The sequence below is a fragment of the Triticum urartu genome, chromosome 7A (assembly GCF_056163025.1).
Source record: "Triticum urartu cultivar PI428250 chromosome 7A, HENAU_Tu73, whole genome shotgun sequence".
NCBI classification, from domain to species: Eukaryota; Viridiplantae; Streptophyta; class Magnoliopsida; order Poales; family Poaceae; genus Triticum; species Triticum urartu.
This window is the reverse complement of record NC_141879.1, coordinates 29,021,215-29,040,788: the sequence shown is the minus strand read 5'-3', so window position 1 is coordinate 29,040,788 and position 19,574 is coordinate 29,021,215. Positions and strand designations below refer to the sequence as shown.

At 42.6% G+C, this 19,574-nt stretch overlaps 1 protein-coding gene across 1 annotated transcript; it reads left to right on the top strand.

Moving 5' to 3' along the window:
- The first annotated feature begins 630 nt into the window (after nucleotides 1-630).
- Nucleotides 631-12,087, top strand: PWD (chloroplastidic phosphoglucan, water dikinase (ATGWD3)). Its single transcript, XM_087537659.1, has 19 exons — nucleotides 631-1,074; nucleotides 1,736-2,339; nucleotides 2,809-2,895; nucleotides 3,146-3,277; nucleotides 3,556-3,681; nucleotides 3,760-3,938; nucleotides 4,728-4,812; nucleotides 5,301-5,447; nucleotides 5,534-5,586; nucleotides 6,986-7,191; nucleotides 7,288-7,406; nucleotides 8,038-8,108; nucleotides 8,193-8,310; nucleotides 9,248-9,334; nucleotides 9,422-9,508; nucleotides 9,589-9,665; nucleotides 9,802-9,940; nucleotides 10,095-10,227; nucleotides 10,984-12,087. Exons 1-19 carry the CDS (start codon nucleotides 887-889, stop codon nucleotides 11,886-11,888), a joined length of 3,543 nt encoding a protein of 1,180 aa, XP_087393785.1. The 5' UTR covers nucleotides 631-886; the 3' UTR covers nucleotides 11,889-12,087.
- The last annotated feature ends 7,487 nt before the right edge of the window (nucleotides 12,088-19,574 follow it).

Here is a 19,574-nt window from a genome sequence, read left to right as displayed (position 1 = left end):
TGTACACATTCTTTTTGCCATCTCTAAACTACGTAAATTTTTTTCAAGCACAATTTCTAAATTACGCAATGCTTTGATGGACACGTCGCTAATGCTACTTTCCTTTTTTCCTTTTCAGTGAAACAGTGCAGTTCTTATTCTTAAGATATAGTATATACGACTGTTTTGTCACCCAGGATAACATCATTTGATTTTGATGGACACGTCGCTATGCTGCTCTCTTCTTTTTGTAGAGAAGCAACGTGCAGATTGCTTGAACCCTGTGCCCCGAGAGGGGAGGGCAAAGGGATAGTATCTCCGATTTGTTGGTTGAATAATCTGAATGTTTTAACAAATAAATGGCATATTAGTATAATTATTATAGGTATTATATTCGCATCAGCTTGATTTGAAGGCGTTATTTTATCATCTCGTTGCAACGCACAAACCCTTTTTTGCTAGTAATAAATAATAATAATAATAGCACCTTTTCTCTTTGGATGATCCATTGACAACGGATTTAAGATAAGACTTTCTTGTCAGTCAGGATACATGGTTTGATGGACACGTGGCTAATGCTGCTCTTCTTTTTTTGAGAGAGAGCGACGATGTGCAGCTGTGCCCCCGACCCCGAGAGGGGAGGGAAGGGGATAGCGCGTGGCGAGGCGACCGGGGGGCGGGCGGGCGCGAGAGATCCGTGAAACCGGGCACGGGAACCACGTCCACTCGTTCCGGGGCGCCTCCGCCTCTGTTTATTTGGGCTCTGGCTTCCACTCCACTCCGCCCTCCCCGCGCGGCGCCCATCCCGACGCTTCGCCACCGCCCCCCTCTCCCCTCCCCCCTCCCTAGAAAACGACGACGCGATCGCCGCCCCCGCCACCTGCTCGACGGATTGCCCTGGAGGAGGATGACGACACCCATGGCCTCGCTCGACCCCTCGCTCGCCACCGCCGCCGCCAGGCCGCGCCTCGCCGCCCTCCCGCCGCCCTCCGCCGCGGCCGCGCTGCTGGTACCGCGGAGTGGCGCCCTCCTCCCGGCAAGGCGGCGGCGGAGCGGCAGGTTCTCGTGCCGCGCGGGGTCCGCCCCCTCGGAGATGTATGTAATGCCTCCTTGCCTCTTCTTTTGTTTCCCTCTCGTAATCCGTCAGTGTAATTTCGTAAGGCCCTCGTCTCGGGTGGATGGGGTGGGGACGGAATCTCTCTTCTTCTTATGGAAGATGATGACGATTTCAATAGGTTGCTCGGCCATCATCTCATGACTCAGAGCCAGCAGCCGTACTGAGCACACATGTACCACGGCGGCCAATGGCGCCACAAAGAGTACAGAGATGTAGCACAACCACGGAAAACCGATCTAGTGCACTTCGATCCTAAGCCGGCATTGCCATTCATGACCCTGTCAATCAAACCAACCACCCATCCAGGTGTAAATTAAATGCAGTTCCACACAAACTCAGGCTGAGAAATTCAGTGTTTCTGAAAGTGGCATGCAAGATATTTCCCATTCTAGCATTTTAGATACTGAATAAGCTGAATCTGATGCGCTGGGCCATCCTGTCAGTCACTGTACTGTTTTTTTTTCTCCCTTCACAATGCTTACATGTCTATCTGGCATATGCGAATTGAGTAAAATTGACAAACTGAAACAATTCACCTTAAATAGTTCTCTGCACAAATGCAGCTTTGCAGTTTATTACCCATTTCCATTTTCTCGATAATTTGGCGATGCAGCTTATATGTGTTTCTGTTTACTGCAGAACAAAGGAGAAAAACAGAGCCGATCCTTCAAAGTCGGGTTCGGTGCTGCTCCAGGTTTGTTTACAGCACCAGGTTAAGTATGGTGAGCATGTTGGTATCATAGGTTCAGCAAAGGAGCTTGGGGCATGGAAGCAACACGTCAAACTGGATTGGTCAGAGGATGGCTGGGTCTGCCAGCTGGAGCTCCCTGGCGAAGCAGCTGTGGAGTTCAAGTTTGTGATAGTTTCCAAAGGGGGAAATGACAAGACGTGGGAGGGTGGTGACAACCGTGCCATTCAGCTGCCAAAAGGTGGTACACTTGATATAGTGTGCAACTGGGATAAGACAGAAGAGCCTTTAGGTCCTTCGGGAACACCAAAGGTTGATAGAGCACCCAAACATGCTGCTCCGCAAACGGTTGGAGATGTTTCAGCTGCCAATTTAGCACCAGAGACTGACTCGAGCTCATTTGGTGGGCAATGGCAAGGTAGCGAAGCTGTTTTCATGAGGTCAAATGAGCATGGGAATAAGTCGAGTGACAGGATGTGGGATACAGCTGGGCTAGGTGGAATGGCACTGAAATTGGTCGAGGGTGATAAATCATCTAAGAACTGGTGGCAGAAGGTAAGTTGGCTTGATTTGTTTTTGACCCTGTCAAAAAGGTCTAGTATTCCATATTCTGTTATTCTAAAAAGTGAAAGCTCAACACTGAAATTTAAATATCGACAGATGGAAGTGTATGGTACTTTCAGGACCCCACCTGAGCGGATGCAGCAATGTTGTATAGTTGCTAGCTATCTGTTTCCCTTTTGGTAGTGGTTGTCACAACTGAAAGCATCTCTTGTGAATATGTTAAAGAAAAACTGGTTTATGTCTCTAAGCACCTCCCTAAGCACCTTGCATTGTACAAGGCCTAAGGCTCCCACGTTGGTCACTGTTGTCTTTAAATATTTAACCTTTCTTTTATGAAACTAACAAAAGATAACAATCAGTGGATGGTGAAGTCCGCACCCTGTTACTTGATGTCTTTTTAGAAAGATTACATTCAATGTAATGCTAATAGCTTCTTTTAATAAGTGTTTTTTTCTTGCAGTTAGATCTTGTTCGTCGGCTTGTGTCAGAACCTGTTGATGATCAAAGTAGATTGGAGGCTCTTATATGCTCTGCTATTTATTTAAAGGTTTCTCCAACTGCACTTTACTATGCTATTTGTCATTATAATTCTTGGAAAATTATTTTTCCCTTGTAAAAACATTCATCCGAAAACATACAATCTGCTATTTATTTAAATCTTTCTTGAAATGCAGTTTAATATGCTATTTGTCAGCATTTTCCTGGAAAACTAATTTTGTTTTGTAAATTGTTAATCTGAAAACAGAGACTGATAAAAAGTATATTAATATATTTTTAATTGGTTCACTCTATTGCAGTGGATTTATACAGGTCAGATATCTTGTTCCGAAGATGGCGGTCACTACCGACCCAACAAACATGCTGAGATATCGAGGCAAATTTTCCGTGAACTTGAAAAGATGTACTACACAAAAGGCATATCACCTGAGGTTTGCTCTTCCCATCACAACTGTTAGATAACCATCATCATCTATTCTAAGTATTTAACTATCTATAATTTTGATCACTGTGCCCTTAGTTAAGATGAACTAGTCTGACTTTGTTACTGTTATATAATTCTTTTGCTAACAATGTAATGCTTAAGGTTAATTAAATTTAAATGTGCAACCTAATACTCCCTCCGTCCCAAAATAAGTGACTTAACTTTGTAGTACTTACTAGTTATCAATTATTTATCACTTTCATATTTTCATGTACATTCGTGCAGGATGTGCTTGTGATTCGCAAGATTCATCCTTGTTTACCTTCGTTTAAGTCGGAGTTTACTGCCACTGTCCCTCTAACACGAATTCGTGATATTGCTCATCGCAATGACATCCCACATGAGCTCAAGGTGATGATCTCTTCCGAGAGTATAGAGTAACTTACCATCGGATTATTTGCAACTCACTCCATCTTCTACTGTCAACAGCAAGAAATCAAGCATACCATACAAAACAAGCTTCACCGAAGTGCTGGCCCTGAGGATCTTGTTGCTACAGAAGCCATGCTTACTAGGATTACAAAGAATCCTGGAGAATACAATGGCGCTTTTGTCGAACAATTCCAAATATTTTATAGCGAACTAAAAGACTTCTTTAATGCCGGCAGGTTGTCTAACTCTTTATTTCCCATATTTTCTACTTCCAGAATATCTATTTGCTAAACTAAACTAATGAAACTTTGACTCTTCCTGAACTTTTTGATCCTACTGAAAGATATTGACATCAGCTCGGAATTTCTAATTCCTGACCTATTGCGTTTAGAAGTATTGATACAGAAATACAATTTTGATAGTGATAAAGAATTAAGGACAGAAGATTGCACCCAAATCAATAAACAAAAAATTAATGGCAGAAAACTTCTTTTTTATAATATGGTAGAAGACTTGTATGTCCTTAGGAACCGTATGGAACTGTTCCATAAAACGTAAAAAGGAGCTGCCCAGAAACAAGAGAATAGAAGATTTACTGCAGTTATTCTGGTAGTAAGTATTTCATATATTTACCATGATACTAACAAAGTTATAAACAATAATTCAAGATGAAGCACAGTGGCATAAATTGGAGCTAGTAAAAGATATCATTATAATTTAAAATATATATTGACCCTACCTGCTTTGATGTGCAAGTAAGAATCTACAATACTAAATGTTAGTACTTGACTAATGTATATTAGATGTGTAGTATGTACTGCTAGAGTGCTAGTTTTCGCGCAACCTTGAAGCTAAAAGAGACAATTCGATGAACAATTATAAAAGCAGCCCCTTCACTGAGCATCAAATGTTTTCTGTAGCAATGAACACTTATCTGATGGTCATCAAATGGTTTTGTATAGGAATGATAAAATAAAATTCATTTTAATGCATGATATGTAACATGGTATTTGGCAATTCTGCAGCTTGTTTGAACAACTGGAATCCATCAAGGAGTCTTTGAATGATTCTGGCTTAGAAGCATTGTCATCATTTGTCAAAACCAAACAGGTAAATTTTACTAAAAACAGTGATTTTTCGTTGTTTCATATTTCAGCGTGTTATACAAGCTAATACTGGCACTTCACAGTTTTCAATAATTCAGGCATATTTCTGTGCTTTCTTTTTAAATTCAAACATTTATTCCCTCTGATCATCTAATATAAACAAGCAAACAATGTTTAGAAATGTGAATTATGTTACCAAGTTCTGCATGACGTCATTCTATATGTTTGCAATTGTATAGGAAGCATCTAACTCCAGCTTGTTTCAATGGCGTTCACGATGCACTGCAGTCTTGTGAATCTGAATACCTTCATAAGATATGATGCTTACATCTACGTACTCAGTAATAGACTGTCCTTACTAGCTTATTGTGTGTCATGATAGTCCACTTTCTACCATTTCAGTTGTAGAATGGTAGAATGGACCCATTGCTTCAGTTATCATGCATCATTCGTATATTGTCTCATGGAAGTTCTTTTATCGAGTATTTTCAGAGTTTGGACCAAGTGGATGCTGCGAACATTCAAGTTGTGATGAAGACCTTGCAGTCATTGTCTTCATTGAGATCAGTTCTAATGAAGGGCCTTGAAAGTGGCCTTAGAAATGATGCGACTGATGCCGGTATAGCAATGCGACAAAAGGTTATTTGATCGAAACACAACTCAGAAAGTTTGTTCAAATTTGCTGCATACATTTTCAATTATATTTACTTATTGAAGTTCTGCAGTGGCGCCTTTGTGAGATTGGTCTTGAGGATTATTCTTTTGTTTTGTTAAGCAGGTAATGAATTCATTAGCTTAAACCAAATTTTGCACTTTCTTACAAATCATATGATGTTTTTTCAATGCAACGTTATTGATTTGGTCTTCTTCAGTTATAGAGTAATTTGCAGAACTGTAGAATAAAGGGCTATTTGTATCATTGAGCTACAAGTCACAGAACAATTTTGACAGCACTGTAGAATAAAGGGCTATTTGTATCATCAAGCTACAAGTTGTATCGTGTATCATAACTCGCAACTGTTCTGACCATCCTGACAACCATCGCCCACACGCCACCCTTTCAAGCGTTGTCTTCAATTGCTGCACCTAGCCACGTCCTCAGGCCCCTCCCACCCCATGCACCAATGTAGTCCTGGGCCAGGGGCACACCAAATTTAAGGACCAAGCCCACCTACTCTTCTTCCTAGGAAACCATTCGCTTCATTCCCACCTCTCATACCCTACCCACGCAAATGGAAGGTACACCCTGAGCTAACACCTACCCCATGAGGGAGGATGTCTTACTGGCATTCCTGGAGGGAGAATGCAAGGTTCTGGAATTGCTGGTCCTGTAGTACAGAATGCTAGCGATTCTGCCATTGCCATCGTGCATTCCATCTCGAGGTTGCGCTGTATTTCCAGGAGGGAGGAGAATAGGAGATGTTGTGGGCTTGTTTCTGGGTGTAACATATCATCACCTGCTTATTGAACCAGAGCCGATGGCAGTACATGGTAGCCTGTCAGGCACCTGTCCAGCTTAGCTAGACATGCACAATACTTCAAGGGCACGCTGGAAATCGAGTTGGCTTATGTAAGTTAGTTCAGAATATGGTTAATCTGGTTAGCTATCATATCTCTTAGCTAGATATGGTCATTAGCAGCACCAACTTAAAGATGTTGTCATCAGCTGATTGCTTGGTAAGAAATAATCAAATTCCCTTTTGGTGAGCCAAAGTTAACAGAGTCCGCTGTTACAGCCAGGAACAAGTTCTGCCGTTGCTGGGGCAGCGACACCTTGCGTACACCATGTTGTTATCCGATGTGATCAAAGCCTGAGATCCTCATTCTTCCCTGCTGTTGACCCCCTTCCACTAAAGCTATAACACTCGCTGTATAGAAATGAAATAACCCAACGCTTCTGATTCATTTTAGTATAAGGTACGCTGGTAGGTAATCAACATATTGTCTTGTACTTTGTTTAGCTCACTTATGTTAATAGATAAATAACACTGTCACTTATGTCTTGTATGCTGGAATGGTACCAACTGCTGCTAATTTATTTTGTAAGTTGTTTGAGTTTATTTGCCTGGCTATGTTAACATTTTGAGTTGTCAGAATAAAGGATCTACCGATGTAAACTTAGATTCTTCTTCTGGAGATACATTGAGTTTATTTGCTTTGCTCTTGTGCCATAACAGATATATCAATGGTCTTGAAGCTTCAGGTGGATCAGCTTCACTTGCACAATGTGTGGCTGGAAATACAAGTGTATGGGACGATACCCTTGATGCCCTTATTATTGGCGTCAATCAAGTTGGCTTTTCAGGTTGGAAGCCAGAGGAATGCATTGCCATAGGGAACGAGCTTCTTTCTTGGAAGAAGGAAGGTCTATGTGAAAGTGAAGGTGCCCTTTTCTTCTTTAACATCTATCGTGAATGTTTCACCCTTTGTATGTTCCTGTTATAGTTAGGAGTGTCCTGAAAGCATGTCATGTTTATAGGCAGTGAAGATGGCAAGTATATTTGGGCACTAAGACTTAAAGCTACACTTGATAGAGCAAGGAGATTAACGGAAGAGTATTCTGAAGCACTTCTTTCTGTATTCCCTGAAAATGTCAAGGTGAGAGTTTTGCCCAGTGAATGTGTCCTCTGCCTACCGCTTGATGGATCAGAACTGCATGGTTTGTCCTATACTGGTTTGTCAGACCACCTGATTAGAATGTTAGTCATGGACTAATGGGTAATTCGGGTTAGAGAAATTTTGAACTCCTGGAGTATTTGGTTTCTGGAACCACCCCATCATGGGATTACTATCTCTTGATTTTGGCGTGATGATCTCATTCCCCATTTTACTACTAACTTTATGCTTGTGGGAGATGGGCTGGAGCCATTCCTTAAACTAAACAAATGCACAAGGAAAGGGTTGGCCAAACCAAACACCCTAACCTTTATATACATTATGTAGGGAAAACAATTGCTACCCAAAATATTGGCCATCTTGGTTGTCCATCGTTGTCCCTAATTTTTGCCTCCTGTTTTCTCTTTTGTTCTGTTTTTGCCGTTGACATTACTATTTGTTAGCGTGACCGCTACTTCCTTGCCAGTCTTTTCCAAAAAGAATGCCGCTTAAGGAAGTTGCATCCATGACACACTCCAACTAACTGAGCTTGTAAATTTTGGTGCTTCACCAATAGAAAAGTGGACTCTGTTATCACAAACCTTAAACATTTTGTGACTGTCTGCTTCTGTAGGTCCTTGGGAATGCCCTTGGAATACCAGAGAACAGTGTGAGAACTTACACCGAGGCTGAAATTCGTGCTGGGTAATCCTTTTTTTCTCTTCCAAATCACAGTAGTTTATTGTTGCATATAATCCTGGCAATCCTAACTTCTTATGTACTTTCTAGTGTTATTTTTCAGGTCTCCAAACTTTGCACTGTACTTTTGAAAGCTGTTCGAGTAGTAATTGGATCGTCCGGCTGGGATGTTCTTGTTCCTGGAGTAGCCCATGGAGCCCTGATACAGGTATCTTCTGGAACTATGCAGGAAAGCAGAAAGATTCTTGCGATAAGCTTCCGTATGTTTTGCTGCCATGTTGGCATGATGTTGTTACTTAGGAAAATACTACTGTTTTGAGGGGGAAAAAACCTGGACACTTATTTTGCAATGCAGCAGGTAGTTAATCCTATTGCTACTTACATACTATGATCCATGCCATTGGAAGATATCATTTGTGCTATGGGCCAGCTTGTATCTGAATACTGTAGCCTGCTGCAATTTAAAGCCCTCCAGCAGGGAGCCACCTGCTCTAGGCTAGTGCACTTCCAATCAGGTTCAGATGAGTTGAATGCATAAGCCACTTTGTCCCGTGCTGTGTAGAATGCCCACAAGTTGTTCAACATCACGCCTAGAACAGAAATATAACCAGTGTCAGTTGGGTGAACATGTCATATTTTTCAGAAGGTTGAGTGTGTGTGAGCAAATTAAATCCCAGTCAGTCCCTTCAACCATAGTCGCATTTTGCAAAGAAAAATATATTTTTCATTGGCATACATAATACATTTGTTTGGTTTCATAAAAGAATATTTTGTGTAAATTCTCGTAGACTTTATGCCTAATTTAATTAGGTTTGGGCCTGGGCCATGCGAGACATATTTCTGTGAGCACAGGCTACATGATTTTTTGACATGACATCAAGTCAGATACTTGAATTCTGTATGGCCTCATGCCGTCATGTCAAATTGATATCTAGTCTGGCCTAGAGATAACCAAAGGGATATGAAAATTAATTAGTAGTAACCAGCCAAATTAAACTTTGGTTTTAAATCTGATCGAATCAGTTTCTACTTGTTAAAAGCACCGAGTATTATTACTCCTTAACAAATTTTGGAACCCTTGCTATCCTTTCTGGCTGTATTACAGTCAAAACTCAGGCTTCTATTGCAATGGTTTGTTTATTTAGGTAGAAAGAATCATTCCTGGATCATTGCCTTCATCCATCAAAGGACCTGTGGTTCTACTTGTAAATAAGGCTGATGGAGATGAAGAGGTAATTTTGGAACATCAAAATTCTTGATTTACCGATCCTGTCTCCCCAAATCACTTATATAGCCAGGGTTTGTTCTTTATTTGACAGGTCAAAGCTGCTGGCGATAATATAGTGGGTGTTATTCTTCTACAAGAGTTACCTCACCTATCACATCTTGGTGTTAGAGCTCGTCAAGTTAGTCTTGCCAAACCTGTTTTCTTATACTTATACTGGCAACAGTTCCTGAAATATTGCAACTGCTGGCATGTTTACAGGAGCAAGTTGTATTTGTAACTTGTGAAGATGATGACAAAATTGCAGATATGAGGTTGCTTGAGGGAAAACATGTCAGGTTATGCTCTATTTTCGTATGCATGGTTTTTTCTGTTTTCCGTCAAGAATTTGATTGAAGGTGGCATCAGTATAGAGGTCCAGGTTTTTTTTTTTGTCTGTGGGAACTAGACAAAATTCGCTTTGATTTATTACAGGCTGGGAGCATCATCCAGTGATGTTGAGTTGTCAGTTTCAGATGGCAGTGACATGTCTTCAGAGCCATCCATTATACAGAAACCATCAAATTCGTTCTCTTCACCACTGGCTACGGACGAGTTGTCGAACGTGTCTGAGGTATGTTATTATTCTTCATCGTTAATACACATATAACAGACATACCTGTCTCCTGTTCATCACATGTTACACTAGATGTTCCTAGGATCCTGCATATTTTGTCTGTTACCCCTACTTATTCATTTTCTCTGTTCTCCATGGGACAACATTTCAGCCCAAAAGCTATACTTCAGGCGAAAATGGTAGTTCCAGTGTTCTGGAGCTTGCAGAAGCATCGATTGAATCATCTGGTGCTAAAGCTAAAGCTTGTGGAACTCTTTCTGTGCTGGCCTCACTGTCAAATAAAGGTACATTTTTTCAGTAAAATTCGTTAAAGTTATGTCTATATTTGTTTTCCAACATTCTTGTGAATGGAAACTAACAAGTGTTGCAAGATCATAACTGCTAAGAGGTTTATAGGAAGTCGACAGTATTATTTTTAAAAACCAGGCATTTCGAATAGTGAGATGCTCTTTAAATTTTCTCAGTGTCAAGTAAAGATTCAGACATTCAGTCAAGTTGCTTGAGTAGCTGGGTATAATACATTTCTGCTCAAAAGCAGAGCATTTTGAATAGAGTGAGATGCTCTTCAACTTTCTTAGTGTCAACTGTTAAGTAAACATTCACTTTTGAATAGCTGGGTATAGTACACTTCTGATTAACAACAGGGAAGCCGAAAGTGCTTAACATAAACTACTATATAAATCTAATTCCACATTTTCATATTAAAACAAAGTACACCCTGGTCTTTTGCTGCAAGGGCCATTGTTCTTCGGTATAATTTTGGTAGAATCTCAATACACCGATAGTACATCATCTAATCCTGTACCTATCAAATATATAACTCATTTTATGTATACGTAGTCAGTATGTAGTGCTATCCATCAATCCATGGTAACCAGTGAGCATTTTTTTTTACGATGGACGTTCTGCTAATGGTAACGATATGGTTAAGACTGTCGCCTAACATATCATAACTCATGTAATAGAAACATTTTCTCCTAATTATTTTGTGCAAATAATTTCTGATCTTATTTTTTTCTTTCTATTTTGTCATTGGCTAGTTTACAACGATCAAGGGATTCCAGCAGCATTCAAAGTTCCTGCTGGGGCTGTGCTTCCATTTGGATCAATGGAGGATGCCCTCAAGAAAAGTGGATCACTGGAACCGTTTACAAGCCTTCTAGACAAGATTGAGACAGCTGAAATCGAAAATGGTGAACTTGACACCCTATCATCCGAGCTACAAGCAATAGTCTCGCTACTTTCACCAACTGAAGAAGCCATCAAATCCCTGAAAATAATCTTCCCCGAGGACGGACGGCTGATCGTCAGGTCCAGCGCCAACGTGGAAGACCTGGCCGGGATGTCAGCTGCAGGGCTCTACGAGTCCATCCCCAATGTCAGCCTCTCAGACCCAACCAACTTCGGGTCTGCAGTAGCGCGGGTCTGGGCCTCGCTGTACACTCGGAGGGCCATCCTCAGCCGCCGGGTGGCTGGCGTGCCTCAGGGGGACGCCAAGATGGCCGTCCTGGTGCAGGAGATGCTGGAGCCGGAGCTCTCTTTCGTGCTCCACACCGTCAGCCCCTCAGATCACGACACCAGGGTCGTCGAGGCCGAGGTCGCCCCGGGGCTGGGCGAGACCCTCGCCGCGGGCACCCGCGGCACCCCGTGGCGTCTCTCCTGCGACAAGTTCGACACTGACGTCGCCACCCTGGCCTTCGCCAACTTCAGCGAGGAGATGCGGGTGCTCGGCTCAGGCCCCGCAGATGGTGAGGTGGTGAAGCTCACCGTCGACTACAGCACGAAGCCACTGTCCGTTGACCGGACCTTCAGGCAGAAGTTCGGGCAGCGGCTTGCCGCGGTGGGGCAATACCTGGAGCAGAGGTTCGGGAGCGCCCAGGACGTGGAGGGCTGCATGGTGGGGGAGGACATCTACATAGTGCAGAGCAGGCCACAGCCGCTGTAGAGTCATCAGTAAGATCAAGGTGAGCGAAGTTTTGTTAGGTGAATAATAATTTGCCGAAAATCCTATGGGTTTTGTAATACGCGTGGGGTAAAATAAATCAGGTATGAATCCCCGGCCGGCAAAACTAACTGAATCTGAGCTGAATAATGGTTCGAAATGTATTTAAATTTTTGGATGTGAACAATGATTTTGTTGGTAAGTACGCAGTGTAAGTTCCTACTGTGTCCAGGAACAGAGCAGAAAGGGGCGTCAAAGCTTTGGAATGGCGTGCCTGGGTGCAGATTGCAGACTTTCGAGTTTTGAAGTTCAAAATTTATTTGAAATGCCGAATTTTGGTCGAATAGTTCACCTGTTATTAAAAAAAGTATGTTTTCTTTGTAGAGTATCATCTGTGGGGTTTCTCAGCCTAAAATTGCAGGTTTGTGCTCCATCGACGACACTATACCTATGTACATGCTCCAAAAGCAACATAGTTGATTATACAATCCAAACCTACCTAATATTATTTTTGCCATATCATGCCTTTCAAATTTTAAAAAGAATTGGTAAACAAACGGCCAAGAAGATTGCCTATTTCAAATTAAGGAAAATGTAGTGGTAAACGGACGGTCAAGAAGATCAGACTGCGACTTGTAGCCTCCTCCCTCCTAAGGGCATTTCTAACTGACCCCCTATAAATAAAGAAGGATCCGGCCGAGTAAACCCTTAGTGGAGTAAACCCCTAGCAACTTGACTCAGCTGATCGAGCGCGGGGGATGGAGATCGTGGCGTCGTGGCCACAGTCATGTGGCGAGGGTTTTTTTAGTGCGCGGGAGGTAGGTGGGGAAGCTCACGCGTGAGCCCTACCTGGCAGCAAGAGAAGCAGAGAGGGGCTGCGAGGCGAGTTGCGCTGCGTTGGGATGCTGCTTCAGGTGGGCTGGGCCTTAGTCTAGGTTCAGTTAGGATTTATTTTTTCCCTTTTCTTTTTAATTTCCTTTCCGTTTTCTGTTTTCTCTCTAATTTCATTTCTAATTTTAATAACCATTTAATTGCAAAACAAACTTGTTTTACAATAGTTTAAGAATATTTACATATGTTTAGACATTTATTCAGGGCCCTTTGGTAATCTATTTTCTGACCATATCATTTGATTTATTTCCACTTACAAGTTGGGCTTCCTTTGTGAATTGAATTTCCTGAATTTACCCCTCCTGCCCATTTCAAATATTTGTTTTGAATATATTTATTCTTCAAATTCTTTTAGCATTTTAATCACTTCCTTAACTTACCCCTTTAGAGTTCTTTTTAACTTTCAAAAGTTTGAATTGGAGTTTTGACTATTGGCGTGGGCTTTATGGAACTATTTCCAACCTAAGACAAGCACACAAGCTCACACTCAACATGTGGCTCAACTCTTGGGTTTCCGAATGATCCCTAATGGTTATTTGGGGTTTCTAATAATCCCCATGGTTCTTATTTGAGCCACACTTTTAGTCAATTCAAACAACTCATATCCTAATTCTAGCTAATACCAACCAATATTAAAAAAATCCCTTTTTGAAAAACTTGGGATATTACAATGTTATTTGTAGAAATGGACGAAAGCTTGGCCAATATTTTGGGCGATTCATTTTGGCAAGCAAGTGCTCTTTGTTTTCTTCGTCTCACTAACATGCCAACTTCTATGGAGTCCATGTTACCCAACTTTTCAGCACCTTTCCGCCAACAATACTTATGTCCGGGGACCAACGGTGAAGTTTAGTGTAGTTTGGGCCGGGGAGAGGGGGGGGGGGGTGGGGGGGGGGGGGCATGGCCCCTGCCTTGGACATATCTGCGAAGAAAATAAATAAATATAGTCTCCCCTGCAATTACCACCTTCTATTTCAAGATTTTATCACTAAAGTGTCATAGATCTACGATCATGGTACGATTCTCATGATTTGCAGAGAGACTTGAGCAACCTTAGCAAATTATGTTGTTTTTATACCCCCGTGTGATGAGCTTCATTATGATATTTATAATGTGGGAAAACTCAGACTCTTAGAAGAGTTGAACTATTTAGACTCAATGGAGAAAGTAAAGGATTTGAAGCAAATCAACAAGTGCATTTAACCAAAGTAAGGGAGCTTAGCATCTATAACCTTGAGAATATACACATGAAATAAGAAGCAAACAAATAAAAAATGATAGAGACAATCTACTTTGAGAGATTATATTATATTAGGATATTAAGCGGTTTAATACCGAGCCTTGTGTCGAGCAATCGTTATTGAAAGCCTTCAACCACATAGATAACTTCAAGAGAGGTGCATAAAAGGTCGGAGAGGCTCTTCTTGTCCCACATGGCTAGGTGATAATCTCTTTTTTGAATCTCTTTATTCTCTTCAACTCATTGGTGTCGCTTGGTAATACTGAAGCATATTGTCATAATGAAGGAGTTTTTTTTATAGAGCAAAGCTTTATTAGGATAATAACTCTTGAACTTGTTGGCTTGGGAAGTTTTGAAAAATGAATACCATCACATGACACTCATCATCTGTTACCTCTTTTGCAAGTACTGTTTATTAGAAACTACCCTAAACACTTGGAGCTTCCATTTTTGAACCACATTGTTTGTTGAAAATATGCCCTAGAGGTAATAATAAATGCATTATTATATTTCCATGTTCATTATTAAGTTTATATTTATGTGCTATAATTGTATTGGTTATTGAATATGAGATCCATAGGAAAAATCAAATGCATATGTGGAAATTTAAAATACCAATTGATCCCTACACTAGTAGAAAACAGGGCTATGGTCCAGGCCGGCTCAGCCCATTAGTCTCGGTTCAGTGTAGAACCGGGACCAATGTGGGCATTGGTCCTGGTTCGTGAGCCCAGGGGGCCGGCCGGGCCACGTGGGCCATTGGTCCCGGTTCGTCTGGACCTTTTGGTCCCGGTTGGTGGGACGAACCGGGACCAATGGGCCTCGCTCCTGGCCCACCACCGTTGGTCCCGGTTGGTGGCTTGAACCGGGACCAAAGGCTCCCCTTTAGTCCCGGTTCATGCCACCAACCGGGACCAATGAGGTGCCTATATATACCCCCTCGCGCAAGAGCAGAGCACAGTGCTCTGTTTTTTCTGGCCGAGGGGGAGAGGGCTTTGTGGTGCTCTAGCTCACCTCCTATGCACATTAGGTGTTCGATGGAATGCCCGAGCCACACTACTTAAGCTTTCTCCTCTCGAAGCTCGACCTCCAAGCTCCATTTTCCTCGAGATTTGTCTAGATTTAGCGGTCCGTCACGCCCCGTCCCCGTCTTCACCGCCGTCGATCACCCGCGCCGATCTCATCACCGACACCACCGTGGTGAGCCTCTTGTTCTTATCTTCTTTCTGAAAGGAAAAATATTCTTACTTGTATGTTTAGATAGATACTTGTATCATTTTCTTATATTTATTATTGCATCTTATATAGTGCGATGGTTTTGGTATCCGCCCCCGTCGGCCCTCGTCCTGTCTATGATTCGGATTTGGTATGTATATTATCTTTATAACTATTGGTTCATTTATTGTTTATGAAAATTATGCCGACCAATGTGACATAGATTTTATTTATCTAGGATGTATGTGAATCGGAAATGCCAACTGACCCTATTGTCGAGAGGTTAAATTTAGTTGAAGAAGAAAACAATTTGTTGAAGGAAAAAATAAAAAAAATTGAGGAGGAGAAGATGATATTGGAGTTGCATGTTGCGGATGTCGTCGATGATCACAAGATCAAGATGGATGCAATGCGCTTGAAGATTAGAAAGATTAGAAAATATGCCATTCATACCGAGGCTTGGTATCATTATGCCGTTGGATCAATTGTTACCTTGGTTGCGATTATGATCGCATTTGTTTTCGCATTGAAATGTTTTACATAGTTTCAATGTATGGTTTAATTAATTAGATGCTCTGGAGAGCTATATGTTGTTAGATGAGAACTATGTATGCACTTTGGTTTTAATGTGATGATGAACTTCTATTAATTTGGACACTTAATTATATATAATGCACGCAGATGAACCGGCAATGGATGTACGGTGACAGACACACCCGCGAGTACATTAAGGGCGTGCATGAGTTTCTCGATGCGGCTGAGGCAAACAAGCAGAATGGTTTTATGTGTTGTCCATGCACTGAATGTGGGAATACGAGGTCTTACTCTAACCGGAAAATCCTTCACTCCCACCTGCTTTACAAGGGTTTCATGCCACACTATAATGTTTGGACGAGGCACGGAGAAATAGGGGTTATGATGGAAGATGGCGAAGAAGAAAAGTGCGATGACAACTATGTGCCCCCTGAATACGGTGATGCTGCAACGGGGGGAGCTGGTGAAGATCAAGAGGAACCAGACGATGTGCCCAATGATGCTGCCATGGGTGAAGCTGCTGAAGATCAAGAGGAACCATACGATGTGCCCGATGATGATGATCTCCGCCGGGTCATTGTCGATGCAAGGACGCAATGCATTAGTCAAAAGGAGGAGCTGAAGTTCGATCGCATGTTAGAGGATCACAAAAAAGGGTTATACCCCAATTGCGAAGATGGCAACACAAAGCTCGGTACCGTACTGGAATTGCTGCAGTGGAAGGCAGAGAATGCTGTGGCTGACAAAGGATTTGAGAAGCTACTGAAAATATTGAAGAAGAAGCTTCCAAAGGATAACGAATTGCCCGACAGTACATACGCAGCAAAGAAGGTCGTATGCCCTCTAGGATTGGAGGTGGAGAAGATACATGCATGCCCTAATGGCTGCATCCTCTACCGCGGTGCATACAAGGATCTGAACGCATGCCCGGTATGCGGTGCGTTGCGGTATAAGATCAGACGAGATGACCCTGGTGATGTTGACGGCGAGCCCCTCAGGAAGAGGGTTCCTGCGAAGGTGGTGTGGTATGCTCCTATAATACCACGGTTGAAACGTCTGTTCAGAAATGAAGAGCATGCCAAGTTGATGCGATGGCACAGTGAGAACCGAAAGAAAGATGGGAAGTTGAGAGCACCCGCTGACGGGTCGCAGTGGAGAAAAATCGAGAGAAAGTACTGGGATGAGTTTGCAAAGGACCCAAGGAATGTATGGTTTGCTTTAAGCGCGGATGGCATTAATCCTTTCGGGGAGCAGAGCAGCAATCACAGCACCTGGCCCGTGACTCTATGTATATAACCTTCCTCCTTGGATGTGCATGAAGCGGAAGTTCATTATGATGCCAGTTCTCATCCAAGGCCCTAAGCAACCCGGCAACGAAATTGATGTGTACCTAAGGCCATTAGTTGAAGAACTTTTACAGCTGTGGAATGGAAACGGTGTACGTACGTGGGATGAGCACAGACATGAGGAATTTAACCTTAAGGCGTTGCTGTTCGTGACCATCAACGATTGGCCCGCTCTCAGTAACCTTTCAGGACAGACAAACAAAGGATACCACGCATGCACGCATTGTTTAGATGACACTGAAAGTATATACCTGGACAAATGTAGGAAGAATGTGTACCTGGGCCATCGTCGATTTCTTCCGACCAACCATCAATGTCGAAAGAAAGGCAAGCATTTCAAAGGCGAGGCAGATCACCGGAAGAAGCCCGCCATGCGCACCGGTGATCACGTGCTTGCTATGGTCAATGATTTACACTACGTAATCTTTGGAAAGGGTCCTGGTGGACTAGCTGTTCCGAATGACGCTGAGGGACACGCACCCATGTGGAAGAAGAAATCTATATTTTGGGACCTACCCTACTGGAAAGACCTAGAGGTCCGCTCCTCAATCGACGTGATGCACGTGACGAAGAACCTTTGCGTGAACCTGCTAGGCTTCTTGGGCGTGTATGGGAAGACAAAAGATACACCTGAGGCACGAGAGGACCTGCAACGTTTGCACGAAAAAGACGGCATGCCTCCGAAGCAGTATAAAGGTCCTGCCAGCTACGCTCTTACGAAAGAAGAGAAAGAAATCTTCTTTGAATGCCTGCTCAGTATGAAGGTCACGACTGGCTTCTCGTCGAATATAAAGGGAATAATAAATATGCCAGAGAAAAAGTTTCAGAACCTAAAGTCTCATGACTGCCACGTGATTATGATGCAACTGCTTTCGGTTGCATTGAGGGGGCTTCTACCGGAAAACGTCCGATTAGCCATTGTGAAGCTATGTGCATTCCTCAATGCAATCTCTCAGAAGGTGATCGATCTAGAAATCGTACCAAGGCTAAGGAGTGATGTGGCGCAATGTCTTGTCAGTTTCGAGCTGGTGTTCCCACCATCCTTCTTCAATATCATGACGCACGTCCTAGTTCATCTAGTCGACGAGATTGTCATCCTGGGGCCCGTATTTCTACACAATATGTTCCCCTTTGAGAGGTTCATGGGAGTCCTAAAGAAATATGTCCGTAACCGCGCTAGGCCAGAAGGAAGCATCTCCATGGGCCATCAAACAGAGGATGTTATCGGGTTTTGTGTTGACTTCATTCCTGGCCTTAACAAGATAGGTCTCCCTAAATCGCGATATGAGGGGAGACTGACTGAAAAAGGCACTCTTGGAAGAGACTCAATAATATGCAGGGACGGATATTCTTGGTCTCAACCACACTACACAGTTCTACAGAACTCTACCTTGGTGACCCCGTATGTCGATGAACACAAGAACAGTCTGCGCTCCAAACACCCGGAGCAGTGCGACGACTGGATTACATGTGAACACATCAGGACTTTCAGCAGTTGGTTGGAAACACGTCTCAGAGGTGACAACACTGTTTGTGATGAGTTGTACTTGTTGTCCAGGGGACCATCTTTGACTGTATTGACTTACAAAGGATACGAGATAAATGGGAATACATTTTACACGATCGCCCAAGATCAAAAGAGCACCAACCAAAACAGTGGTGTCCGCTTTGATGCAGCAACCAAGAGCGGAAAGGACACATATTATGGTTACATAGTGGACATATGGGAACTTGACTACGGACCTGATTTTAAGGTCCCTTTGTTTAAGTGCAAATGGGTCAATCTGTTAGGCGGCGGGGTACAGGTAGACCCACAGTACGGAATGACAACAGTGGATCTGAAAAATCTTGGGTACACTGACGAACCGTTCATCCTAGCCAATGATGTGGCACAGGTTATCTATGTGAAGGACATGTCTACCAAACCGAGAAAAAGAAAAGATAAGGAAGCGAATACATCATACGATGAGCCAAAGCGCCACATAGTTCTTTCAGGAAAAAGGGACATCCTGGGAGTGGACGGCAAGACAGACATGTCTGAAGATTATGAAAAGTTTCATGAAATTCCTCCCTTCAATGTCAAGGCTGACCCAAGCATCCTGATAAACAATGAAGATTATCCATGGTTACGGCGCAATAAGCAAATGACACAAGCGAAGAAAAAGCGAAGACTTTCTCCCGCAACTATTATGATGATACCATGCCAAATTTGTAACAGACGAACATGCTACCATTGTCCGTTTTGTACATGCACATGCTATGTGGGTGAAATTATGATACCATCCCAACTTTCAACTTTTTCAGAGTTCATTTGAAATGCTTTCATGTCTTATGGTTTGAAAGTTTGATACTTCGAAAGTGATTGTCCATTTTGTACACGAAGTGCATCAAGTTTTTGTCGTAACCCTCTCTACTTTTTGGAACATGCTATGTGGGTCAAATGATGATACCATGCCAACTTTC

What these genes read in the sequence shown, in the direction of transcription:
- PWD (XM_087537659.1), top strand. Translation starts at nt 887, where the DNA reads ATGACGACACCCATGGCCTCGCTCGACCCCTCGCTCGCCACCGCCGCC. An exon ending in TCTTTTGTTTTGTTAAGCAG is followed by an intron (nt 5,587 to 6,985) that starts GTAATGAATTCA and finishes GTGCCATAACAG; the next exon opens with ATATATCAATGGTCTTGAAG. An exon ending in CCCATGGAGCCCTGATACAG is followed by an intron (nt 8,311 to 9,247) that starts GTATCTTCTGGA and finishes TTGTTTATTTAG; the next exon opens with GTAGAAAGAATCATTCCTGG.